The following is a 24,767-nucleotide window of genomic DNA, read 5'->3' as shown; positions in this document are numbered from 1 at the left end:
AGACGATCAATTCTCAATACGTTTAATAATAAAATAAATCACGCCTCCAACATAAATGACGCAACGCCATTGGTCCAGGAATGGTCACACCGCGCGGTGACTCTATATTTTTCCACATCGGGTCACCACATTTGTATAGTACCAAAATTGCGTCGATTTTCCGATTCCGATAAATATTCCGGTGAATAAATGAAACATTTAAACATGTAAACAGGTTTTCGACGTGATATATGCGTTACGGGGTTAGTAGGTGACCAGATATGGGACATAAGGGGCCCAGGAAACCATATGTGGTTTCCTTTGCCCAGTATATCCCTTATTGGGTCACCTACTAACCCCGTAATTTATTATATCTACATTAATATATTAATTAAAGCTCAATTGTCAAAGTTAACAGTGACAAACACATATATACATATATTCAAATATGTTAAATGTATATCATACTAAATTATGATAATGACACTGTAAATTTTGGCAATTACAGGTGTAAAGTATATATTATGTGCTAATATGCTTAGTAAATTAGTCTATATGTACTGTATAAAAAGAATCAATGAAAACACAGTATATATTTAAACCAAATATGTTGACTATACAGATGAATATTTCTAAGAAGCAGCTAAAGTTTTTAATTTATCTTCTCTAAGTTTCATTGCATGATACAACAATTTCGCAATGTTGTTTACAGTTTTCTTATTTTTTACTACACATTAGGTACTTAAATTCTGCCAGTGTCGGCCAGGTTGGTTTGATACAATATTTTTTCTATGATGTTTATAAAACTTACAGCATGACATAAAATGGAATTCTGATTCTACAGTGTTCTGAACACATAACTTACAAGTTCTATTTTCCCTAACGCTATTTGTATATCTACCAGTTTATATCTATATACATTCGATCCTTCTGGTGCAATATATCATGAACTAACATAAATATCATTATCGGTTCCGAAATAGTTTTTATCTAATTTAACCCAGATTAATCCTTTGCTATTAATAGAGACAGGTTTTATTTTATCGACATATTTATCTTTGAAATATACAATCACACCGCCACTGTGGCGTTATGCTTTTTTTAAATTATATTTAGGTCTAGGACAAGAAACATTTAAAAAAATCTCAATATTATTATTTGTAGCTTTAGAATGCCATGTTTCAGTTAAAATCAAAATGTCATAATTATTTACAAAATTCAAAAAATCTGAATCGTTTAGCTTTGGCGAGAGACAATGCACATTCCAAGAGACGATTCGCAGCTGCTTCTGCTCGCATTCCTATGGTCGGTCAGACTGCTGGCTCATCTGGCCAGGGTGTCTCCCTAGTGGGGGTCTCGGGCGCCGGGGTGGGAGTTCAGGGACGAGGCCTGGAGGTGGGTGGTCGCAAGTATATCGCACTCTGTCAATATATAGAGTATCATAGGCAAGGGAAGCCACTTTACCGGAATTGCTAGCCTGCACGAGATAGGGAATCAATTTCCGGCGTCGCTTTTTTATTTCCTTTGGGAGTTGATCGCTGACAGAAAAGGATATGTGACGCAATTGAAATCTAACAGCCTCTTTTACCGCCATTTTATCGTCAAAAAAGTTAAATTTAATGACAATTGGTCTTTGTTTTCCCTGCTCGAATCTGCCGCTGAGATGAGCCCTGTCATGTTTACATTTGGTTTTGAAATTGTCAAGGTTTAGCTTGTTTTCACAAAGGTCAAATATTTTCTTTGTACAGTTCTCCATCTTTCGTGAATCAAAATACACTTCTTCGTCAATGTTGAGAAATAGTAAATTGTCTCTCATTGATCTTGCCTGTATATCGATCATTTCTTCCTTCAAGGCAGAGTTAGAAGATATTATTGAATTTAGACCATCAGACAAAATATCATTTTTGTTCTTTTGTTCAGTAAGAAGAGTTTCAACTTTAGCAAGCTTTGTTTTCAGCTCATCACAGATTTGGCTATCAAATGTACGACTAGTTTCAATTCAATTCAGTTTCCGCGATTTTAGCTTCTAACGAAATAACTCGGGTTTCAATTTTCGTGACCTTCGAGTCAATTTTGTCAAGTTTCGAAAGTTTCGAGTCCATTGATTGTTGTCTTGATTCAATAACAAGGAGCTTGTCAAGTATAGACTGCAAGACAGAATCTTGTTGTTGGCGTAGCCATAGCCTGTTGTGGTGGTATAAGAGCTGTCGGAAACGCCGGGGATGCTGATTGCTGTGCCAAGAACTGCATATGTGGGGGAAGAAACTGACCGAGATATCATAAGGTTATATGGTGAATAACATTTGGTAAAGTTTTCCTGTACTTTGAACTGACGATGTAGAATGTCTTCAAACAACAAACAGATAATATCAAAATGTTTTATTTGTGACTGTCTATATATGCATTAATATAATCAGTTTTAAGAATCTATTTAATCAATGTCGTAATGTTTGAACTTTCGGACATCCTAAAAACGAATACCTATATGTTACAATAACACTTGAATAAAATTCAAAAGACTTGAACGTCAGTTTATATACATATATCCTTTTTCAGATCTTTTGATTTACATGGGTTTGGAGTCTTTGTTAGGGCTTTTTCGTGTGAATTTGTTACATGTTACACATTGAGTTTCAACAAAAACAAAATGATGAAAAGAACCACTGAATTGCAAAGCGGAATACGTGGAAAAATCACAAAAAAAATGTAATAAAGTCGCAAAAAAATCAATGTAGTTTATTTTAACGTATTTTCTTCAGTACCGATATTGAACACAATTGTAGTTACTTATTTGGAAAGACAGTGCCACACAATTTGATAAAACCTAACACATTTCTGTATTTCAATGCGAAACATATTGTTAATAGTCCCAACAATTGCACAGTAATGATATAAAATTTGTTAATTGTCGTGTCTTGATCAAAACTAAAAATTAGCACGTGCTTGATATGATAACTAGCATGCATACTAAAGATTCAATAAAAAAATATCTTTATCGAAATGTCGTGAAAGTGAATACATATCGCAAAAACGTATCCAAAGACTAAAAACTAAAAGTAAAAACGTGTATTGTAAGTTTAATTTGACAGACAAAGTGTGTAACATCAATTTATTCGATGACAAATGGCCAAATTTACCATTACCAAAATCTCTGAACAGATCAATTATAAAATCATAGAATGAGGAAAACGCGAACGCAGTTTAGGAGGATATGCTACTGATCAATAACAAGAAAAGATTTAGGGTGGCGTTTTTATTAAGCATTGATATTCGCAAAAAGAAACAAAGCGGCAAGATTGAATTTACTTGAACGAAATACACTGTACATCACCTTTATGATTAGGTCTATAAGCTTATGTTACAGATATGTACATTCTTGCATAAATTTTACTTAAAAAATGAGTCAAATGAAATTCTGAAAAGGGATGCAATAAAGTATAAGTTGAATAATTTCAACAGCAGTTTTGATTTCGAATTGGTGCAAAGTTGAAGCAAACAGTATGGTACAGAAGGGGTAATTACTCGGTTGATTTTGTATGAATAATGGTGAAGCTTACCCATGTAATATACTGCGGTATATTTTTGTAATTTTCGTGAATAACGTTCAATGTTATACGACATACTTTTTCACGTATTTTGAAATTTGAAACCCTAACCCTGACCGATAAGAAAAGTTGTTAAGTTGCAATTGGATATCATTTGTAATTATGAGCCATTTCTTAACTAGTTTTTGAAAAAAAAGAAATTTGAGAGAACTTATTAATACTGTAAAAAATGTTTGATGAGAAACTCAGGACAACTCAATGTAAGTGTTGCTTGTTCTTTCTGTAAAGGCGTTGAAAGTTAATAAACATTAACTGTTCAATTAAACTTATGTTAACTTATGTAACTTTACAACATAAACCACAAATAATTACCAATTTTGTCAAATAACCATCGATTTTTCTTTAATTTTCTGTTCATTCTTTTTACGTAGATTGAATATTTTGCTTTATATATTTCAGTCAGTAATTTATCCCCTTTATTTGGTTTTTGCATTTATGTGTGGGCCAATGACGATCGACCATTTTTCAATTTTCTCTTTGTTAATTTTACGCAAAAAGATTCTGTAGAATGTCTCAGCTTACACAGAAATAAAAAAATAAAAAGTTTATTTGTTACGATCTACAGAAAATAAAGCGTGACTATATATACCATTATACACAATGCAAGTGTTCATGTTGAATAAAGAAGCAAAGTCTTTGTTTTATTAGTTGTTTAACAATTAATGTCAGCAAATGTTTTGAATTATAACAGTTGATATTACTGTTTAGAAAAACATTATACGAGATCCGAATAAGAATTTCTCAACCCATACATCCATATGACATTGATAAGTATATTGCATACAAAGACTTCACTATATGTTGAGCCAATTTCAGATTGCTATCAGCATTGTGCTTTAAGGTACTGACAGTAAAATAACATTCAAAAGTATTTTTTATAAACATAGGCAAAAGTCGTCGACAGGCCTTATGCAAAAATAGTTTACAATTAGTAGTTTGCAATGCCAAAGCAAATAAAATATCTTAGTTTTTAAACCAAAAAATCATTTTCTTTACAGCTTAACTGGTTTTGTGCGCTGTACAATAAGAAAGTAAAAATTGTGCTTTCTTTGATGTTGTTTCTTTAATATATATATATATATATACGTATAACGCACAAATTATTACAACACACATCGACTTCCTAATTTCTCATGAAATAATATCGGATAGTACCTTAATTCATTTCACACTCTTTGTTTTCAAAAGCATGATATAAGATAATAAAACAATTTTCCATATGTTTTTGTTAATTTCAATTTAGAATAAACACTGATTAAGTTATGTCAATCGAAAAATACAAATTCAACTTTTGCAAGAAAGTCAGCAATAAATGATTCGATTAGTCCCTGCACTCTATACCTCAGTTATAATATATTAACACCAGTGCAAAGCCCAGAAGGAGCATTGCTGTTGAAGCAATTGTTTTGAAATATTGTGTCATTGCATATCATTTATCCGCATGTTAGTTAGTGCACGGATAAGTTCAGCCCACTTAGAAACAATATGCGATGACAAAAAGAAACATTTGCTAAATTAGCTTATATTATATATTAGCTTTTTTTAACAAAAAACAACGAAAACACTCTCCAACATGGTACAATAAGTTAAAAACACTTTAAGTGTCTAAAAGATACTTCAATAAACTAGGAATAAAGAATTATCAATTACAGATGGAAGCATCTTAATGATAAAAGTTTTAGATTGGTGTTGAATATTTCTATTGACATTTCATATGAACGTTTTTCGCGTAAATAAAAACGATTTATTGAAAGACAATTATAGCAATCGTAATATGGTTGAAACCAAATGACATAATACATACTAAACTTGATGTTGTGGTTAATAAATTAGTTTAAATAATATCCCATTTTTATCCTCAGAAAGAGCGCCAATTTATATGCGAACGTTACGATATTTCCGACATTGGGTCGATGAAATTGTGTCCCGGCCCTGTGCGCCCCGACTTTTGATTTGGAAGTTAGACCGGCCTCAAATTTCAAAACAGTTAAAAATATCAAAATGTTTTAACAGGGAAATATCATTTTCATTTCACTGATTAATCTCTATAACTCACAGGAAAGCATACAATAATATTTGTGGTATCATGCTTAACATGGAAAATCGTTGCATTAATATAATATAAAATATCACTTAATGTAGTAAAAAAACACTCATTTTTTAGAATAAAAAATCCTTAAGACCGAAGTGTTCCGACTGGTTATTAACTCACAACACATTTTTACTACAAATTTGTATACGATTGCAAATCCCCGATCGATTACAATATATAAGACAAGACAATAGTAATCATGCAGATACATCATAAAACAAACAAGTTTCATTTTAGGTTAAAATACGTGATGAAATAAACATATAATATTAAATTTTGTGTTCAAACAAAAAGGGATACTTTTGAAAAAAATGTTGTTTTTAAAAACTACCCTTTAGTTTTAGCTATTAATTCAATATTTTTGTATTCTATTTATTTTGGATAGTGGTGCGTTCTGAATATAAACAATAAAATGAGTATCGGTGAGTGTTAATTTAAGATTTAATGTTCATCATTTGATAGGTCCAAAATCTATGTCAATGTTTATGCGAAAAACCCAATCTTTATACAGCTACCCAGAACAAATATCAGACAAAAATAATAAAGCTCGAAACTTAGATTGATATTATAAAGGAAACCTTAGCAGCTAGAACTATTTGTATATAATTTAAAATATAATACAAAAACGAGGGTTGATTTAAGATTTGACGATTTAAGCGTTGACATTTTCAACAGGATCCTCATTTTTATTCTTTAAATGTAGTATCGAATATCCTTGTAACTCGGAATCTTAGTAAAAAGACTATTAATAATAAAAATATAATCTTGTGTTATTCATATCTTTATATTATATTTGACAGGTGTTCTTTTTATCTGCTGTGCAATAGGTATCAGCTACTATGCATACATGGTCAAGATTTTCAAATACACCAATCAGGTCAGTATTGCAATAGAAGAGGTACACGTGGTATTGAACAATACAAATTATACACATATACTTCTGTGGTGGAATAAGCCAACATGGCTTGAATCATTTCCAAGAAAATGCGGTAACTGCAGTTTGACAACGGACAGAAGCTTTTTTTATGAAAGTTCTGTTGTGGTGTTTTCGTTAGCGAATGGACACATTGGCTCAAAACCACCCGTAGAAAACATAAAGAGAAACCAAAATCAAATATGGATAGCTTTTTCATTAGAAACAAATGTGGCGAACTCATGGAACAGAGAATATAGAAATAAACATTGGACAAATATGTTCAATTGGACATGGAACTATAGACCTTCTGCAGATATATATATGCCGTATGGAAGAGTATCAGAAAGATTAAAGCCGCTGTCAAAAAACTACTCAATGATATTTCAACGTAAAAAGAAATTTGCAGCTTGGGCCGTCAGTCATTGCAATGCACACAGTTTAAGAGACAAATTTGTGGAAAACATGCGTACGTGTTTGCAAAATAAGAATATCGACATATTTGGAAAATGTGGCCCTTTAAAGGTTTCAAGAAGTAAATTCCCTACTTTACTAAACAATGATTACAAATTTTATTTAGCGTTTGAAAATGCTTTTTGTGATGATTATATAACGGAAAAGCTGTTTGCAAACTACAACAATGACATTATCAATGTGGTTCGTGGAAAAGCAAATTATACCAGAACTTTGCCAATAAGGTCGTTCATCAACACCAATGACTTCAGAAACACGAACGATTTAGTTCATTATATGATTAAAGTGTCGGAAAATGAAACCCTATATTCCAGTTATTTAATACACAAAGATAGGTTTCAAGCTTTGGACGATTTGAAAGAGCAATATAAGCAGTCAATATGTGATATTTGCCGGAAATTGAATGATCCCTATCTCGAAAGAAAGATCATTGTTGACATAGAAAAGGAACTTGGAGAGTGCATCAAACCAGGTGATGTCTAGAGCATGTGTAACTAAGATGACAAGTATTTCTCTGATCAAACAGGTCACGATATACTCAAAGGTACATATATTCCCTCACTATTCCAGCATGAAATAGTTAAGCGGAATCTAAATCACTCAAACGTCTACAATGAAAACGTCCGGAAAAGAAAACAACATGTATTTGCCAACTGAACTATATTTGTGTGAATAATGACAAGAACATTCGAATCGAATATCATGTTCATCTTAGGTATTTAGTGTAAAGTGTCACATATTATAGCTCTGTTTCTATGTACTGTGTTTATTTGTTGCTAGTACATTCAAACCTGGTTGAACGGTCACCTGCTTTAAAGGGCCACCTGCATTATCGGGACACTTGCGCTAGTACTGTTTGTCAATACACAGCTGACGGAAAAGAACGACAGCCTGGGATATTTCCGTCGTCTAATGAAAATGCATATTACATGACATGATCACCATTCTTATTCTATAGCGTGTATGCATTGAGATTTAGATAATATTTTCAGTGTTTATTCATTTGCATAATACATTTTCTGCGTATTCTTAATGTAATTTCTGAATCGTACTTCTTTATCTTCCAGGTCGACTTTCCAATTACTCTCATAACCGTTAACTTGCACGATTTCGGAATACTATTATAGATTTAATTCATATTGCAGGTTGTTTGATCCATATGTGTGTGAATATTGTGTGTTAATGTTTATACAATCTGTTAGCGTGCTGCTTGCTTGCGCTCGTATTTCATTTACCATATCATTGAAAAAATTGGTACCCTTTACATTAATTAATCAATAAGTATTTAATTAAATACAATATTCCTAGGATTTTGTTCGACTGGGGTATTAATATATATAAAAAAAATTCAAACATATTCGACAAGTCGCTCAAACAGATATTTTAGTGAGTTTTTTTCTCTTTGTACAACAATATTGCATAAAGTTGCATACGTGTAATCAAATAGTACACGGTTTAGTTGTTTGATAAGTAGAGGTGATTGAATTTGCCGTCTGCTAGCAATATTTTCGTCTGATCTGTTTCTAGGATACAATACTGCACGTGCGTAGATTTCATATCATTCATACAACAGTAAACTTAATACCTGTCGTTTATTATTCGTGACGGTTGAATAGGTTTCCGCTATAAGCTGTGTTTACAATTTGTAATTGTAATATTTTATTGATATTGATTAATTTCTCTTTCAAAGTAGAAAACCTGTGAGGAATTTTGTTAGTATTTTGGTTGCATTTGATTATTCTTTTAACGAGTGAGGTTTACATTATTTGTGTTTCGTGTTTTACGGAAACACCAGTTTATTGTACTTATTGCCACATAGTTCAGACAACTAGTTCTATCATATATAAATATGAGTTATTTGCAGTGTTATTCGTTGTTTTCATAACAATTGCACAAAAGCGTAATGTGAACACGTATTACTGATTACAATAAATTCATTTTTTTAGGTTAGTTTTAATGTGCCTTATTTGTTGATATCCAAAATATTTGCAAATATATTTCTTTACGTAGTGGTGGCATAGAACTTTTAACTTTGATCGTTATTTGTGTGTATGCCTGCTTTTTTTGGTGTATTAATAGTGATGGCTGAAGCCAACATTTCTGTTGAGGATATGGTAAAGGTTATGATGTACCACTTTCATGTTACGCCAAAGAAGTCAGACGGACCGGAGTTGGAGGAAGTGATCGCGACACAACCCCGACGACTGCCTACTCGTACATTGAAACACGATACAAGAAGTTTTATGTAAAATAGATGCTTTGTTTTCAAATGCTTCTACTGAAGAAGATGTGCTTACTAAAGTTTTCAATTCTTCTCAAGTTGTTGGTGAACATTTGACTTCGTATGCTTGTCGTCTTGAAATTTTGTTGCAGACGATCAGAGACGAGGGCGACATTCCACTTTCTGCACGGAACGACCTCCTGCGTCACAAGTTGTGGACTGGTTTACACGCCGAGCGTCTGAAGTCCAGTACACGACACAAGTATGACACCATACGCGACTATCACCAGCTGTTGATGGAACTCCGTCAGGTGGAGGGTGAGCTGGGAGCCTTATCAGCAGCGGTCAACACGGACTATCACGGGGCCGGAAGTCAGTGCAGCACAATGCCGTAGACGCCAAATTCTCGATAGATAGCGGATAGACGCGATGAGCAGACGAATGGATACATTGTATTCTAAGTTGGTGACGTGTTTCCGTCAGATGGAGTCAGGTACCCGAAAGAATGCTTCCGCCTCTAGCAACCATGCACCACCAGAAAAGACATCACGTGGGCGTGGACGTGGGCGAGGTTGTTGGGTTGGAAGAGGTTTGTTCCATCAGCACCAACAACAACAACAACAGTATTATCCACAACAGCAGCGAAACCAACAACCACAACGACAGTATTATCCCCAAAAACAACAACAACAACGACAACAACTGCAGCCCCAATCCCCAACAGCAACAACAGTACAATCAAGAGCAACAACAGACTCCCGGTCAAAGAAACTACAACGGTTACCCAAACTACAAGCCGCTCCCGTGTTTGCCAACCGGTGGCGGCAAAGAGTGAATGCTAACCGGAAAGCGTCTGCGTTGTCTGATACTGCGCCGATTTCTAACAAATCTACACTACATCAACGCCTGGTAGGTCGTTCAAACGACAGTGAAATAGTTTTTCATGGACACAACAAATCAGCATTAGTGGATTCAGGTAGTATGGTGACGCTTTGTTCTTTGTCATTTTGTAATTCGATGTCTGACAAGTCACCACTACTTTATGTGAATAATTTGAATTTGAAAGTGAATATTGCTCATGGTTCTTCATTGCAGGTTCTCGGGTACATTGAAACTTGTATTACTGTTTCGTTTTTATCTGATTTTAGCATTGATGTACCTGTTTTAGTTGTACCTGATGGCAACTCGAGTCCTGTGGTGATAGGCACCAATGTAATACGGCGGTGCAAGTCATTTGTAAATTCGGAAAGCAGATGTGCTACTCCTGATGCTTGGAAGTTAGCGTTTGACTCCCTGGTGTGTGAACCGTATACGGTGCGGTCTACAAACAAGCGCGCCATAGAGGTTGGGATGCACGAAAGCTTTACTGTGAACGGCATAGTCAGGGGTGTTTCATCTAATGCTACTTCTTTTGTTTCAGAGAATTTAGATGCAGATAGGCAGTATATTGTACGACCGGATTATTGATTTTATTTCAGTGCTCATATTTTATTTTTTTGAGCGTATACGTTTAGTTTTCTGAACTTGTAATTGCTTTCAATGAAGTTTAGAGATAGTTTCTTGTTTTGCAACTCAGATATGTGCGCATGCATATATTATTCACATTGTTACACATTTTACATTGTAATATTTTTTATACGATTTAAGGGAGACAACTTTAATAATATTGTTGGTGGGTTTGTGATAAACATGGAATTACCTTAAATTTGTCTGATTAATATTTTTGCATAAATCGTTTCTATTATTATTGTTTTGTTTTTTTAATTCGAGGACGAACTTTCACTTGCGGGGGAGAACAGGGTATTATATTCATCCGTTGCTGTATTTAATTTCATTTGTATTGACCAGGTACTGTGTATTTATATTACTTGGTGAAAGTATTCATTTGTGTATTTTAATATTGAGGCTGGAATATATATTTAGAGCTTTCATTATGTTTTCCAGGCTTTTTCTGTGTGTGATTCGAAATAAAGTATATCAACGGACTGACACCCGTTATACTTATATACCCCGGTTACACATTCACTTTTATTGAGCACTGTTTTTGAAGCCGGTACATTAATCTTAATATTTACTATCTAATTATCCTCAGCTTTTTATATAGCTTATTATTAAAGAAAAAACCCTTACTTAGAATAAGAACAACGCCGAATGACAGTCAAGTTTATAGAGCTTATTCCGTCATGACATAATTTGAAATACAAATAATTCTCATTTCAAAGAAATAACTTAACACATAATGTATAAATTCGCTAACCCAAGCCCACCGAAGGCAACACACAAAACAAAACAACAGACAAGATAAATCTTCGTAACACAAAGGTAACACACATATTGACATCAACAAATACACATGCAAGATGCAGAATTTATCATGCTGTATCAACTATATTTATCTTATATAAACTGAAAACCCCTGTAATCCAAAAATATCAATTATAATCTTTGTTTTACTTTACCAATAAATAATGAAAATACCAAGTGAAGTTCAATTTAAATTTCAAAAAGAACCAAAAAAGATAAAATAATTAAATAATAAACATTGAATCACAGAAAGACCATGACCACAATTCCCTCTTTAATTATTTCCCTTTTTTCACAAGTTAGAAGTCACACGTAGAATTGTTTTCTCTCAAACGTCTTGTACCTCTTGAAATTCAAATGTAAACCCCCATTCAAGCATATAAATAACGTTTGATTTCCCCTTGATAACAAAAGGGTCTATTCGATTTAATAAATAAAAAGTTCAAATCCTTAGCCATGGTCTTTATCAAATATGAGTTTAAACTAACAATAACTCTCTTTGTAGACGCATCATCGACAGGCCGAGGGAGTACTGCTGATATGATCACACGAATATTTGTCTGTTGTTTACGAACAGCACAAACCAAATCCGCAAATGCGCTACCCATAAAAGATACACTGTCTCCTTTGGCCACATTATTAGTGCCAACATGAACCAAAACAAAACTAAAGGAAGCCCCACCTAAGCAACTCGTAATTTGCTGTGTCAGCCTCGAAATAGTTGTACCAGGAAAAGGATGGAGCTGTACTCCCTCAATCGGAGATAAATGCTTTATTATCGAATCCCCAACAATAATACCGCAACGAATATCTGAAAAAAAATCACATTCAATTTTAAAATACAAGTACATCATAGATAACTTAAAATACAATCAATATAACACACTGGTGTATGCTGATCTTTGTAATTTTAACTATAACACACTTAATAATATAATTAAGCAGTACGAACAAACATGTTCACTGAAATCTTTACTGGCTTACGAATACCAAATCTTGTCCAGTGGGTGTAACCATCCTACTGAAAACAAAACACCCTTTCGGTTAGGACAAAGGATAAAAAAAATTCAGTAGAACACATTAATACTCACTCTTAAATTTCTTCAGAACCATCTATTTTAAGTGCGATTAATGATCCTATTCTAATTTTATCATAAATTGAATATTCCAAATAAGATTTGTATGCATCTGAACGCCAGTCCAATAGGAGCTGAATGATGTCGGCGGACAACCCTAAACGAAATGCCTGAGTGGCCATTCCACGCCTAAACGAATGCGTAGAAAATCTCTCTGGACTTTAACCTATCAATTTATTTTTTTCCTTTAATATGTTTTGAAATAATTATAAAACAAGGGCCCCTAACCATATAAAAACAAAGGATTTTCTGAATTTCTATCAATATTCCCTATCATGTTTTTATAGGCCCTAACAGGACATAAACATGACTTTGGCATACCAATTAGGGGAATAACTAGAACCCTCTGACCGTATTGTATTGTCTTTGACCATTTAAAATGTACTAGTAACCCATACTGAGTAATCACTACATCTCTTGATAATAAAATTGTTGGATCTTTCAAATCCTTTCTACTTGTAGGAACCAAATTTAATTTTCGTGCTAACAGAAAAACGGCAAACACACATTAACACCAAAATACATTATCATCTATATCTTCTATATTTAAAATTTCAAAAATCTTAACGAGAATCGCTGGTGTTATTGGTTCAGCCTTTTTAACTAAATGTTATTTGTCCCTTGTTAAACCTTTTAATGATAAATTCAACAGATACATATTAATGCGATTTACCTCAAAACCTAGCAAGAGATGCATTGATTTAACACCACTTATATAATTTATTATGGAGTCCACATATTAAAAGCTTCTACTCAAAAACTGTAATGTTTCTGTTGACACTGGCAATCAAATAAAACCAAAATATGTACAAAACAACAAACTGAATTTTCAAATTTTTCCTTGAACCTTCAGCATAAGCCTTTCTGTTTGACTTTTTCAAGTCTGACCTTAACTTCTTCAATTCAACTTCTGCAAACAAAGAAACAAAAGCCAGCGTCAGGCATATTTTACCCCTTAACATACAAGTTGAAACCTACCAATCATTTTTAAATTTGAAATCTTCATCAACTACCACGTTTTCTTTTAATTGTTCTCCTCTTGCCAATTCCGCAAATTGCTTAAAACTCAATTCATCCGACACCCATCTAGACAAATAATCAGCTATCCTATTTTCACTAGAAGATAAATGCTGCGCTTTCATCTCAAATTCATTCACTGATGCAATAAAACATATCTCCTTTTAACAATCTTGTAGAAAGTGGCATTTAGCCTTGCCAGAGTTCAATGCAATACAAACTGCCATATTGTCACACAAAACTTTAATTCTTAAATGTTTAAAATTCTTAGTCCATAAATGTAGACACACCACCAATGTCAACATTTCCAATGCACTGATATGCAATTTCATTTTTAATATAAACTTTGGAAAAGGAGCATGAACAAACTTCCCTCTCCAAAATCCGTCACAACCAACCAAACAACTATCAACACTAAATATATGATCAGGTTCGGACCACCTTTCAGTTGACATCATCGAAACACCATTGTATAATGGTAAAAATGTATCCCACCAATGCCGATCTTTGCGTACTTGTAAGGGAATCAAAAGGACTAAATCTTTATTATCAGTACTCCCATAAAATTCCCTTAACCAATTCAAAATTCGGTTCACCATCACTCGACTTTGCTTAACACAAGCTCCAATGAAATTCAGTTTTCCTAACAACACATGCACTTCTCTACGACTAGCATAATCCTTTACTATCCAACATTTAAATAACGATTTAATTTCTTTTAACCTTTCTACCGTAATGCTAATTGTCAAATCTTTACTGTTGAATAACACATATAAGAAAGTCATTTCTTCTGAAGGGGGACAACTTTTCTTCTGTGATTCTTCCAAACCACATTTTTCCTACAACACACAGAGAGTGTTATATGCAAAAAAAGCTTCAATGGTTTTTCAACTCCTGCCAAATCATCCAAATAATTTAAAATGGCTGCTCCTAACATTAACATTATAAAAGTTATGGCATTCGTTACTCTCTGACAAATCTTGGCCGAAGTTCTACAGTCCATAGTGAGCAAAGTATCACAAAAATACGTTTTTGCCAAACATAAGCTACCAAATTAAAAATTGAAAGTAGATATGTAAATCCGAATGCACGAAAGAGAAAGTAAATGTCGCAAAGTATAATTAATTATTTTATATTTAAAATATGTCCATTGTTTACTCCTGTCCTTCCTTGTTCTTCTGGTTTAAATTTGTAAGTTATTAACATTATTATACACTTTTAAATCCAAGTTTTACACTACCGGTGAGAAAAACATATCATAACCAAAACACATCACTCTCACTCCATGAATTGTTCCTTAACATATTCATTTTTTTTTACAATTTCATTATAGTTGTCATACTCATTTTTGTTTGTAGTACTAGTCAGTTTTATGGTAGATTGCTGAAGTTATTTTGTTCACTGTATTTTTTAAAGATGTTTTTGGTCCAAAACGATAGGGGCAGTTATTATTACTTTTCCATGAACATAATAATTACATTAAATAGCTTTAAATTGGTTCACGGCATGATAGATTGTTTTGTTGCGCAGTTGTTAGATGAACATGTAGATTATATACATGAGTTAATACTTTTATAGGGTAGATTACATTAGTTATCTCGATCAGTATGTGATGTTAATACGATTGTGTTATAGAGCATTGTAGTGTGGCCCCTTGCCTTGTTCTCCTAAACAGGTTGTATTCTTTATTTGTCGACTACTGGGCTTGTCCCTGTATTTTTCATTGTATAATTGATGGCTTAAAGAGGTTTTGTTAATGTTGGAAAGCGGTAAGAAATAGTTCAAGGAAAATTGGGACAATTGTTTTTTAGTTGCTGTCCTGTATGTTTACCATGATCTTCTTCGAGCGTATTGGTCACTCGGAAGGATCGCAAACATAACGCCAGGCGTTGATGGTCATGGTCATGCCGTCAGTATAAACCTTACCAGTGCTGAAGAGATAAATTGTGCTTATTTAACCAAGCATCTATTAAGCAATGTCATTGATGTACATAGTCATTTATTTATGTAGAGAGGGTAACCTTAAAGGGTGAATTTTAATATTTGTAAGAAGTACATGGCTTACAATGTTATTAAAAGCGCATAAAACTTGCTTGGAAGCCAGGTTTTGGTTTAAACAATATTTATTTCGATATAATATTTACAATTAGTTTAATTTAACAAATTTGAGCATAATCAACGTTAACAAAGACCAAATATGTAATGCAAATACACAACGAATATGTTGATTATGCACAAAACAATAGTGTAAACAGAATTGAGAAGAAAGCCTTCAGGCTTATACTATGTCTCGCTTCTGTAGGTCATTTACGCTGGTTAGGCTAGTGTGCAAGTTGCGGTGACTCGAATAAATATAATCTTATAGTCATATTGTGTAAACTATGGTATGTAAAACAAGTTTTAGTCTGAAATCATTTAGTTAGAAGGAGGAAAAGATAACGATAGAATAAAAGGAAGCTGAACGAGAGAGGTGGTACAGGCACTGGTCAGATCGGGATTGGGATAAGGTTTGTTATAATGTGTACTCAAAAACGTTTAGATTGGCGTATTTAGTTCTGGACGCTATCAAAGATAAGTTTGTTCTTTTGATATGAGGCTTCATTCGACCCAAAGAGTAACAGCTGAAGAGACAATTGCCCAACGGTGGATAACTGAAAAATCAGATGATTTCTTTGGACGCGTTCCATGCGGATATAGTTGATGGCAGAAATGAACTCGTCAACAACTGTGTTTTGCATGAAATGTTCCGAAGGTTATCTGCATTTCGAAGGTTATACGAGGTAGTATCGCCAACTCTTGTTGGAATTAGTGAAGTTAGATATGCTGGTGCAAGGGAATGAACCATCTTGTAAAATAGGATAAGTTTATGTTTACGTCGCCTTTCTTTGAGTGGTTTGATTACAGTTTCAACATAATGATTGGTTAGAGATACTAGTCGAGTTGCACCCGATATAATTCTGGCCGTCTCATGTTGTACTTTTTCTAAGTCATGCTCATCAGCTTGAGTCAGATTATTCCAGACAACATCGGCATATTCCAACAAAGGCCTAATAAATGTGAAATACAGAACCTCAAGCGATTTACGATCAAGAACGTATTTGAATGATCGCATGAAGTAAATTCGCTGCCAAGCCTTCTGTTTGATGGATTGAATATGATCGTGCCAGAAGCATGTGCTAGAAAGAGTGACGCCCAAGTGATTATGAGTTGTAACTTCGGATAGTTGGGTATTATTCATGAATATTGAAGGGTGCACTTGCCTATTAGATTTCCTAGTGAAAAGTAGCGATTTGGTTTTCGCAGGATTAAATGTAACAAGCCATCTGTCAGCCCACATATGTTTTTTTTCTAGGTCTTCAGTAAGTTGCTGCGCGGCAAGCACGGGGTCTTCGACTATTAAGTACAAGGTTGTATCATCTGCGAATAACCGTATATGTGATTGTATATCGCAGACAATGTCATTAATGTAGATAAGAAAGAGCAGAGGCCCAAGAATGGAGCCTTGAGGGACTCCAGCTGATATTGTAACCGTATCAGACATATAACCAGAAAGAACAACACGTTGTTTACGTTCGCTGAGATAATCACAAAGCCATAACAATAAAGAACCGGTAATGCCACTCTCACGAAGTTTATGGTTTAGACCGTCATGCCATACTCGATCAAAAGCTTTCGAAATATCACAAAATACTGCTCTTACTTCATTACCTTCATCTAGAGCGAGGCAAAAAGAATGATAGATCGATACAAGCTGGTTTACAGTGGTGTCTTTAGGAACAAAACCAGATTGAAATGGTGTTAGATAGTCGTTTTGACGCAAGAAATTGAACATATACTTATGCAAAATTCTTTCAAGAACCTTACTTATAACACTTAATAGGGAAATAGGACGATAATTTCCAACATCTTGGGGGCCAGACTTCTTATAAATAGCACGGACATGAGCTAGCTTCGACTTACATGGTACTTTACCAAGCCGAAGTGAGGTATTAAAAAGGTCACGAAATGGGTAAGAAATTTTAATTGCTACCTCCCTCAGCACAAAGCTATTTATAAAGTCAGGTCCAGTTGCTTTGCCTGTTTTAAGAACCATTATTGAATCAATTACGTCTTGAAGTGAAATAACAAAGTCTTGTAGTTTTGGATTATCAGTATCAATTGAGGAAGGAAGTGGCCTGTATGGTATATTTAATTGAGTCTGAGATTGAAAGAAAATGTTAAGTAGGTTCGCTTTGTCTGTATCTGATTCGTAGATGATGCCATTATTGCTAAGTGGTGGGATTTCTTTAGATGAAATTGTTGGTAAAGCGAAGTTCTTTATGGTTTTCCAAAAGTCGGAGGTGGGAATGTTTTTTTCCTAGAGTCGTGTAGGTAGTTTTTCATAATGTGACTGCTTGGCAGATCGAACAAGGTTGGTAACACGATTTCGTATGTGATTGTATATACACCATTGGTGTTTGGAATTTACACGTTTTGCCTTTCTATAAGCGCGCCGTCTTTGTCGAAGAGATTTTCGGATTTCATTATGAAACCAAGGGGGGTCTTTATTGCGAATTACAACAGTCTTTGTAGGTATGCAGGTCTCGCACATAGCCATGAAGTGGTTAGTGAAATTATCGGTATATATGTTGATATCTGTGTGCACACAAGACATCCAGTCAAAGTTAGAGATAAGGTTCCTTAGTTTTACATAATCACCTTGATCGAATTTCCAAACCTTACGTTTGAATGATGAACCGACAGTTTTATCGAATCGAAGAACGAAATAAACTGGACAATGATACCGTACTAACTGTTCGAGGAATGGTTCACCTACTCCACAGTCGAGGACAATATCTTTTGAAGAGACAAGAAATAGGTCAATGAGAGACTCAGAGGACTCGGTGAAGTGAGTAGGGTCTCGTATTACTTGGGTCAAGTTGAACTGTTGACATATAGAGTCAATCTTTTGACGGGTTAAGGGTTTATTTATATCTAGGTTAAAATCCCCTGTGATAAGAATGTCTGTAATACCAGTATCAACCGCCAGTGAAATTGAGTTGGTAATACATTTAAGGACATATGGAAGCCAGGTTTTGTAAAATAGTCATTTTTGCTAGTTTTTTTGGGTTAATTGCTTAACAAAATCACAAACATGGTATATAAGATAAGGTCCAAGACATTTAAGCATGAGGACTTTGATCACCACCAAATAATATATTTTCAAATTATAGATGTGAATCATAAGGTTTGTCTTGATAAAGATTATCTTCATAAAGTCGTTCATGTTCAACAGTTAACTAATATTTTAACAAAACTAACTTGTTACGCAAGGAATTGTTGCTTACCAACATGTTGTACTAAATACCTTTCGAAAATCACTTTTGACTGAACAATGAGATAAGTGTCTGCGCTATTACGGTCAAAATAAATAGTTAAATGTATAAATATCCCCACGGTAATATGTCAGCGGAATTCACCCTTTTCCCCAGAATGTGAATAATTAAAAGGATACCAAACTACTATCCGTCCTCTATCAAGCACCTAACTATGTTTATATGTTTGCGAGTTTTGATTTGTTTGGCAAAGGACATTCCTGATTTTCCCACTGAATATTAAAACATAAGTTCACAGCAACATATTTGTTATCAATTAACACATTATTATATTGCTTGTAAGTTATTTGTTTTCTTTTTGCGAATTTTATGTCTAGTCACCGATGTCCTCGGATGTAATCTATTTCATAAAATCGAAGTTTACATATCACTATGGGCCGAATTCAGAACAACCAACCTACCTCACACTCCAACCACATTCATGTAAGGGACACTCAAGTGATCACTTCAGTGGATCAAGGAGAGTGACACTCAAGTGATATGTTTGTATTCACATACCTCACTAACACTCCACTTTATCAAGTGACCAATACAGTAGAAATACATGAATATATGCATGATCATATCGGGTTATCTGTTAAGTTGTGAGAATATAAACAGTATAAAATGTAAGAATATGTTTATTTGAGATGTGTGTGTACCTTATTTTTAGAAGTGACGTCAATTAATCGACAATATATTTTTCTCAAACTGAAATAAACCTTTTAAAGAAATTAGTTAATAAGAAAAAAGAAATTCTGGAGTGTAAAAATAACTAATGCAAAATGAATATGAATAATAATAATAATAATAATAATAATAATAATAATAATAATAATAATAATAATAATAATAATAATAATAATATCATCATCATCATCATCATCATCATCATCATCATCATCATCATCATCATCATCATCATCATCATCATCACAAAATATGTAATGATAAACTTGCATGGTAGTTAATATATAATTGTTTAACAACAGTCTTAATTTTGATGTGCGTGCAGTCGATACAGCCAGCAATGCCTGCTATGCCTTTAAGGTCTTTAAAACTTCTCTCGGTTTCTAGACGGACATCGCCTGTCAGGAATTGTACGACGTCAGCACGTTGAGATGCTGGGAAATACATTTCAAATCTCCAACCACGCTTTAAAATAAAACTGGCGTAGAACCTCCAAGCTGCCAAACATTGCGTCCAGGGAGCAAATGCACCAACCCTGTTTGCTTGGCGCTCAAGATCAGCACGTATCAAAACAAATGTTTGGTTGGCACTACCTTTTGAGACCAGATTTTTTAATAAAAGTCCACGTTATTGATGTCATTCAATGGAGTATCCTGATCTGTTAAATATTGTCTAGGAACGCGGATTTCCTCCGTTCCATATTTTCCTCTTGTCATTAACATTTAATTCTCAAACTTATTCAATTTGAATTCATTACCAGTCCTCGAGGACTGTTCAAGTGGCCTAACCGAGCACTCACAAATGTCTTACTCACTCGAAAACACTTGAGTCTCACTCACGCCTTTAAATACGGATAAACCTTTCACTCGAACATATTTGAATCGTTATGTAATTGCAGAGAATTAACTCACTGAGTGTGAGTGAAAGTGGTTGTACTGAATTCGACCCAAGGTCTACTTGAAATTGTAGTGATATCGAACGTTAATATGCTTACTATTTATTTTGTATTTATCCTAAAATAAATTATTTCTATCTGAAGAACAATCAGATTTTCGAAACATGTGTTGCTTAAGTCCGCAGTTTACCGATTGTGTTTGAAAAACGTGCTAAAAGAGCATTGATAGATATATCTCTGAATGTTGTGAAATCAATGATTTCTTCTGAATTCAATAATACCCAAAACTTTACATGACATCATTCATAAGAATGTTGAATGAACCGGTACAGGTAAAAATACTTTCATAAGAAGTGATAAGGAAGCTTTTCATTTGGATTTTTTTCTGAAGAAATATCATATATTTTGCTTTGGGTATGGGTCAGATAGTCGGACTGTGAGTATTATAAAAGCCCTGGCATTATACTTGCAGTGTTTCCATTACATTTAGGAAGTCAGCATAACACATAATCAATAAGTGTATATTTGTTGCGATTGCCTCAAAAGGTGTCAAGTCAAGTTATTTTTTTAATGTGAACAATACAACAATACATGAACAATACATCGGAGCAAATCTTAATTTACACTTTAGACATCAAAATGTGAATAGTAAAAGGAGCAAATTCAAATTGTCCACCTATATTCCTATATAAGGAATAGACCAGTAACAATTACTGCAATAATGCAATAAAAATATACAGGGACAACTTCACAAGCCCACTGGTCTTATCATTAAACCCTTTTTAGGAGCAAGGCAAACATAGCTACCTTCAAAAGTGAAATGTTTCGGCAAACATGATTTTTGGCAGCACAATCAATATATCTTGAAAATTGCTTGGTTTACTGCTGTATTAGTTATTTATAGGGATGGAAACGAATATCCGAGTATCCGGATATTCGGATATAACGCAAGTATTCGGATACCAAAATGGGTATTCGAATATTCGTTAAGAATTCAAATTTCAATGAAATAGCTTAGCAGAGACATAGCAATTGTTATAAAACTTTTCAGATGAAATATTTCAGGTGATCAACAGTGTCTGTCGCGAAGCGGGTATGTGTCACAAATCGTCTGCTTATTGGGTGTTTGCACAAGGCGTGATATTGTGTCCTTGTGCAGCACCTTGTAAAGTTCTATGACCTTGTTTACAATGACAAGTGTTGTTTTATGATTTCAGATGTGCTTAATTGACACTAATTGGCACTAGTTGATATTAAATGGATTGATCATTAATCCGTAGGAATTGATCGTCCAATCACAAGTTAAGGGTCGTGCAATCAAAGCTATTAATGACCAATCGTTTTTTTGATGAATATGCATGAAGAAATTATTGCTATCTGAACAATACATACAAAAACAAATTTGTTTATCTTTTTATTTTCAATCAAATTTCCATCATTTTGCATCTTGTAATTGTGTTTTGAATTATTAATCGTTATTCCTGTATCACGACTACGGAAATATGCCTCCAACATTGACTTCAAGTGTTTGGAAGTATTTTACAAAATCTGAGGATGATAAAAGTGTTGTGTGTCAACTGTGTAAGGTTAAACTGGTATATTGTGGTGGAACTTCAAATCTTAGAAATCACATGAAAAAACAACCCGTGTGCAGTCCACCGACTACGCGTTCAAAGTCATAACAAAACATAGCAGAAATTGTAGGTATTGCATTAAATCAAACAATGTTATGAAATAAAATTACAATCGACTATCAAATAATCAAAGCGTCATTTAACATGAAACCTGCTGATAAATAACAACCTCGAAAGCACGTGGCAGTAACCAAGCAACCACCTCGGCCGAAGTGACTATCAAATTCGCGAGGTGTTTATGTGGTATTCATCATGAGTTTTATGACGTAAAATGAGTTGTTTAGCTTTGATTATAACATTATAAATTATTAAGACTGAGGAAGAATGAATGAAAAAGTGAAATTGCCATATGACGAATTATAAATTAAGTGGAGAAATATGTCAAATTACAGAAGGTGGGTGACATATAATAGGAAATTTACTTATCATGAAAACAATTTGATACGAGTATCCGGACAGTATTCGAATACTTGATACGAATATCCGGATGCCGATTTGGTATCCGGTTTCCATCCCTTGTTATTTAGTTTTTATTTATAGTGTTTTTTTTTTGCTTTTTTGTGATCATCATACAGTCATATTTTGTTTCTCATGGCACAACTAAGTTTTGACAAATTGACAAAACAGGAAAATGGTCTTATTAAAGGGTCAAGGTTAATAAAAGTCGAACTATGATATTGTTCATGGCTTTACATTTTACTGACCGTTCCAAGGCGGTACCTAACAAACCTTGATAAACGTACCTAGTGTTTTTTATAAAGTATGTATGCACTGTGCTGCGTGTGGAGTTTGTGCTATTCTTCCATGTTTCTTGTTCGTGATTTTATGTTCTATGTCTTTGGCGTTTACCCAGTGCCATTAAACCGGGTTTATGTTTAAACGTTTTGCTACTGAGCTTGTTTCTGTAGCTTTTCGCATAAATATCCATGCCAACGAAACAAAAAAAAAAAAAAAAGAAATCAAACTCACGAGTGACCACGCTAGCCAGGCGGAAACAGGTTTCCATTATTCTGCCAAAAAGTGTCAAGGCAATCATTTAATATATTCAAATACATCAACATTTTTATTGCAGAACACGTTTTCCGGTTAGTAAAAAATCACATTTTATTAGGTTGGTGAATAATTTTGGAAATTAAACATTGTATCTTTTTATTAGATCAGTTTGGTTGCAAACTACATTTAACCATGTATACAATAATCTATATTCCTTTTTTTGTATTGTATACAAATTTCCAACTGCTGATAATCCGTCAATTGCCATTCGCTGTTTTGCTTTCTTTAGCAGCGTAAAACGTTTAGGATTTATCGGATTTCCAGGATCTTTCGAATGCGGCAATGCATAATACTGACCTATTTCTGGATCCACATGAGTTAAAACAACACTGTTAATTTTTAATCTTGTAAACATATCATCATCCTCTCCTCCCCATCCGAAATAAAGGTTCGAAAACCCATTAACCTTTCGAAACTGGTCATCGGTAAGAGCAAGCACTCCTCCTATGTAGTCAGCGTAAGGCATTGCATTTTTCTTATTTTTGAAGAATTTCGTGTTAAATGTTGACATGTGTAGTGCATTTTCATTGCATAAATACATGTTACGTTCGTTAGTTGGAATAAGATCGACATCATGAAAGATGAAGCAGTCATACGGTTTCTCAGACTTTGCCACTAAATATCCAATGTTCAGGAGTAGGCCTCTATTGAAAGTTGTTGGTAACGCAAGTTCTAACACGTAAATTCCGTAACTGATATTTTGCTTTTTAAGAAAGCTATGTATTGCCTTTAAAAATATCTTCAAATGTTCCGGTCTGTCCCTATATGGCACAATGATGGCAACTGTTTGAGATGAAATGCAAGCATCCGGTTCATAAATTCCACCTGGTAAAACTCCGTTGATATCATTTGATGCATTGAAACATGATGAATTAATATTTTGAATACCTGTTGCGTCACTGAAGACATAGTTTGATACGTTACAAATACCCAAACTCCTGCTTTCATTATGTTTTTCATTACAAATTCCTTTTGGAATTGGAAGAAGCAATCCCATAAAGTAATTCACTTTTGCTGTAAATATTATTGTAAGAGCAAATATCATCACAATAAAGTTAACTAAAACTTTTCGTAAATTCATTATGATCAAACCAGTTTTTCAATTGTAATTGTAGAATCATATACTTTTCTTGAATATCAAATTACAGAGATTAAAGTTAAATATTACTTTTTGTAAACTCATAATGATCAAACCTGTTTTTCAATTGTAATTGAAGAGTCATATACTTTTCTTATATATCAAAATACAGAGTTAACAAGCTAACCCAACGATTAAGAGCTGGTCAAAATTCAAAATGCCTTTCTTGTAGTTTGTTGGAATGAATGAACTCCTTTCAATCCACCTTACAAATCAGGGTTTGGGTTGGGAATAAACATTGAGCGGCTACATCTCTGCAGTC

At 33.9% G+C, this 24,767-nt stretch overlaps 2 protein-coding genes across 2 annotated transcripts; one reads left to right on the top strand and one right to left on the bottom strand.

The window, feature by feature from the left end:
• Positions 1–3,711: 3,711 nt before the first annotated feature.
• LOC128211097 (alpha-(1,3)-fucosyltransferase C-like) lies at positions 3,712–9,024 on the top strand. Its single transcript, XM_052915517.1, has 2 exons — positions 3,712–3,784; positions 6,477–9,024. The coding sequence occupies exons 1-2, from the start codon at positions 3,754–3,756 to the stop codon at positions 7,544–7,546; spliced, it is 1,101 nt and encodes a 366-aa protein (XP_052771477.1). The 5' UTR covers positions 3,712–3,753; the 3' UTR covers positions 7,547–9,024.
• A 2,752-nt stretch (positions 9,025–11,776) lies between these two features.
• On the bottom strand, positions 11,777–24,438 carry LOC128212043 (beta-1,4-galactosyltransferase 4-like). Its single transcript, XM_052917285.1, has 2 exons — positions 23,284–24,438; positions 11,777–12,399 (listed from the first exon to the last, which is right to left on the bottom strand). The coding sequence occupies exon 1, from the start codon at positions 24,410–24,412 to the stop codon at positions 23,447–23,449; it is 966 nt and encodes a 321-aa protein (XP_052773245.1). The 5' UTR covers positions 24,413–24,438; the 3' UTR covers positions 11,777–12,399; positions 23,284–23,446.
• Positions 24,439–24,767: the final 329 nt, after the last annotated feature.

Source organism: Mya arenaria, chromosome 12 (genome assembly GCF_026914265.1).
Source record: "Mya arenaria isolate MELC-2E11 chromosome 12, ASM2691426v1".
In the NCBI taxonomy this organism is placed as follows: Eukaryota; Metazoa; Mollusca; class Bivalvia; order Myida; family Myidae; genus Mya; species Mya arenaria.
The sequence above is the reverse complement of the archived record's forward strand: the minus strand, read 5'-3'. Positions and strand labels throughout refer to the sequence as shown.

Excerpts from the sequence above, each read along its gene's own strand:
- LOC128211097 (XM_052915517.1), top strand. The coding sequence starts at position 3,754 with ATGTTTGATGAGAAACTCAGGACAACTCAAT. Across the intron at positions 3,785-6,476 it reads GAAACTCAGGACAACTCAAT|GTGTTCTTTTTATCTGCTGT; the intron begins GTAAGTGTTGCT and ends TATATTTGACAG.
- LOC128212043 (XM_052917285.1), bottom strand. The coding sequence starts at position 24,412 with ATGATATTTGCTCTTACAATAATATTTACAGCAAAAGTGAATTACTTT.